Source organism: Spermophilus citellus (genome assembly GCF_964194105.1).
Source record: "Spermophilus citellus genome assembly, chromosome: X".
In the NCBI taxonomy this organism is placed as follows: domain Eukaryota; kingdom Metazoa; phylum Chordata; class Mammalia; order Rodentia; family Sciuridae; genus Spermophilus; species Spermophilus citellus.
The window spans coordinates 114330075-114333354 of NC_138190.1; the positions used below are offsets into that span (position 1 = coordinate 114330075).

The 3280-nt window shown below is 47.9% G+C and overlaps 1 protein-coding gene across 1 annotated transcript; it reads left to right on the forward strand.

Moving 5' to 3' along the window:
• Nucleotides 1-1785: 1785 nt before the first annotated feature.
• LOC308639524 (RNA polymerase II subunit A C-terminal domain phosphatase SSU72-like) lies at nt 1786-2382 on the forward strand (the record flags this gene model as incomplete). The annotated part of the gene is made up of 1 exon (XM_081277738.1): nt 1786-2382. The coding sequence occupies one exon, from the start codon at nt 1786-1788 to the stop codon at nt 2380-2382; it is 597 nt and encodes a 198-aa protein (XP_081133864.1).
• Between the last annotated feature and the right edge of the window lie 898 nt (nt 2383-3280).

Sequence of the window (3280 nt, forward strand, 5' to 3'; positions counted from 1 at the left end):
AAAGCTCCATGTGATGGGACAAGTTGGGGGTTAGGGAGGAGTTTGGAGACTGTGGACTGGGGAGCTGGAGGGCCCTGTTGGGTCCCAAACTGATGCCAGACATGGCAGGTCCAGGAGACTGGTGAATGCCGGACTCAGGAGGGAGTCAGGGACCAGGGTGGTACTGGGACATGGCCGGTACTGGCATATGGCCAGTGCCAGCCCAAGTGAGTTGCGGGAGACTGGTGGGCACAGACCCACTGGTTGGTCGAGCTGAGAATAAAATGCCCTCCCACCCTCTTCCAACTTTCTGAGCAACTGTAGCCAGCCTCAGGACTCACAGAGCTGAGGAGAGCCAGGCTCTCTTCAGCCTCTCTATTCTGTGCTCCCTGGGTGAAATGCTCCCAGTGTCTGACATGTCAAAGGATTGTGAGAATCAGACCAAGTGCAAACTCACAGATCTGGGTTTCAGTTTCTGAAGGCTCCTTCCCACTGTAATCCCAAGAATGCTCCTGGATCACAAAGGATTAATAAAATCTGGTGGACAGTTTTGGTCATTGTATTTTTAATATTCAATTAATGCATCAAGCAGTCTGTGGTTCAGCCAGGGAAAACTGCTCCTCCTGTCTCAGGATTTTTCACTCTAAGCCTCAGGGAGATGTGGCATTCCCACTGTTTGAGTTCTGGGTGGCTTAGCTAAGGGAACTGCTGCCTCACACTAAGCCTCTATCTTTCCCCTCAGAAAAACCAAACTCTTAACCAGGCTCTGACCCTGCGGGCCAGCAGCAGCTGTGTAGAGCACGTGGGCCTCAGGAGAGAGCACTTGGCCTTGGCCAACTGTGGCCAGACCTTTGGGAAGCCTGCCCTTGGGAGAGGTAGGGTGTTATGGTGTGGAGGTGAGGTGTCCCCCAAACCTCAGGAGAGAGAACACAAGAAGGTTGGAAGAGAAATGATTGGGTTATAGCCTTAACCTAGTCAGTGAATTAATCCCTGGTGGAATTAACTGAGTGGGAACTGGAGGCAGGTGGAGCGTGGCTGGAGGAGGCGGGAACTGGGGCGTGGCCTCGGGGTATATATTTGTATGTGGCAAGTGCAGACCTGGCTCTGGCTTCTGGTCATCGCGAGAGCTGCTTCCCTCCACCACGTTCTTCCACCATGATGTTCCTCCTCATCTGAAGCCCCCAGGAATACAGCCAGCCTTCTACTGACAAGACTTCCCAAACCGTGAGCCCCCAAACTTTCCTCCTCTAAAAATTTTTCTTGTTGGGCCTGTTGGGAAAAGTATAAATGGCAGCCGTACCCCAGAGGAAAAAAACCCAACATGGCGCCTAAGGACCTCTTCTTCCTACCTTCCTCTTTTCTGCAGTGGCGTGAAAAGTTCCCGCCCTGTGAAAAGAACTCTCCCGCCGGCGCCAATTTCAAACCTCGCTGGCGGGGAACCTTAGCCCCAATAAGAACTAATTCCTGGGCTCCGGAGCTGATATCTGGAAGAACTTGCCAATAAACGGGTGGCCTGCCATTTATCTAAGCCCTACCATCTCCCCCTTAGTTCTATATAAGCACACAGCTTGTTGCAATAAAATTGGAATTCTCCCGGTGAAGTGTCTTTGCGTGGGGAATTCTTTCAGGACCTAATTGCAACAGGAAAAAACCTGACTATAACTCGGGGGTCTCTCCTTGGTTCTAGGGACCAGCGGGCTGCTTGGCATTCCCGGGCTCTGAGTTGCATAAAGCTGTTTTCATCCCTGACTGGGATTAGCTGCTTTCCATTGTGCTTTGGCTGAAGCAGGTGGGTGGAAGTACAGGATGGCGATGGATCTCCATTGGTGGCATCTGCGGGTGGCTGTCGTGTGCTCCAATAACCAGAACCGGAGCATGGAGGCGCACCGCCTCCTCAGCAAACGAGGATTCAATGTCAGATCCTTTGGAACAGGAACTCACTTGAGGCTTCCAGGACCAGCACCTGGCAAGCAAAATGTTTATGATTTCAGAACCACATATGATGAGATGTTCCACGATCTTCTTAGGAAGGATGAAAACTTCTATGCCCAGAATGGCATTTTACGTATGTTAGACAGAAATAGGAGAATCAAGCTCCGGCCAGAAAGGTTCCAGGACTGTAAAGATGAGTTTGATTTGATCTTCACATGTAAAGAGCTAGTCTACGACCAGGTGGTGGAAGTTCTTAATTCCAGAGAACAGGTAACCTGCCAGCCAGTGCACGTGATCAACGTGGACATCGTGGACAACCATAGAGAGGCCACCCGGGGAGCGCTCATTATCTGTGAGATCTGCCAGTGTATCCAGCACTTGAGTGACATGGAGAATGACATTGATGGCATGCTGCAAGCTTTCGAGAAGAAGACTGGCAAGGCTTTCCTGCACACTGTCTGCTTTTACTGAAGATGGCCGCCTCACGCCATCCAAAGCCACCTTCTTGAACTTTCTTTCTTTGAGGGTGTACTGGGGATTGAATTTGGGGGCACTTGACTACTGAACCACATCCCCAGCCCTATTTTGTATTTTATTTGGAGACAGGCTCTCACTGAGTTATTTAGCAGCCTGCTTTTGCTGAGGCTGGCTTTGAACTCGCCATCCTCCTGCCCCAGCCTCCTGAGCTGCTCTTTTGTTAATATTTTTTTCCTTCCTGGTATCTTTTTCGTTTAGATACTTGACCAGTGGACTGTGACATTTTGCAAACGTTATATATGGAAAGAGAAGATGCACATAGGTACCAGATTAAAACCATTTGGTTTTTTTTGTTTCACTTTTATTTATGAAGAAGATATAGATTATAAAGGGGTTTATCTTTAACCCAAAAAGAAAGAAGGGAATGATACATCCCCTTAACATATGTGTGTCTTTATGCCTGTTTTTCCTTTTTGCCCCTCCTAACTTCCTACATTAAAGTATTAACTCATTGCTTTAGTTAAGTACTTACTTACTTGGTCAATAAATAAATCGATGCCAAACAATAGATGCTTCTATCTTTTTAAAAATTTGTTCTAATTATACATGACAATAGAATGCATTTTGACATATTGTACACAAATGGAACACAACTTCTCCTTCCTCTGGCTGTACATGGTTCAGAATCACACAGGTACTGTAACCATACATTATATAGGGTAATAATGTCCATCTAATTCCACTATCCTTCCCATCCCCACCCCCTCTCCCCTTCCTTGACTCCCCTTTGCACAATCCAAAGTTCTTTGTTTCTTTCGTACCCCTGTTGCCATTATTGATCAGCATCCACTTACCAGAGAAAACATTCGGCCTTTGGTTTTGGGGTTTGGCT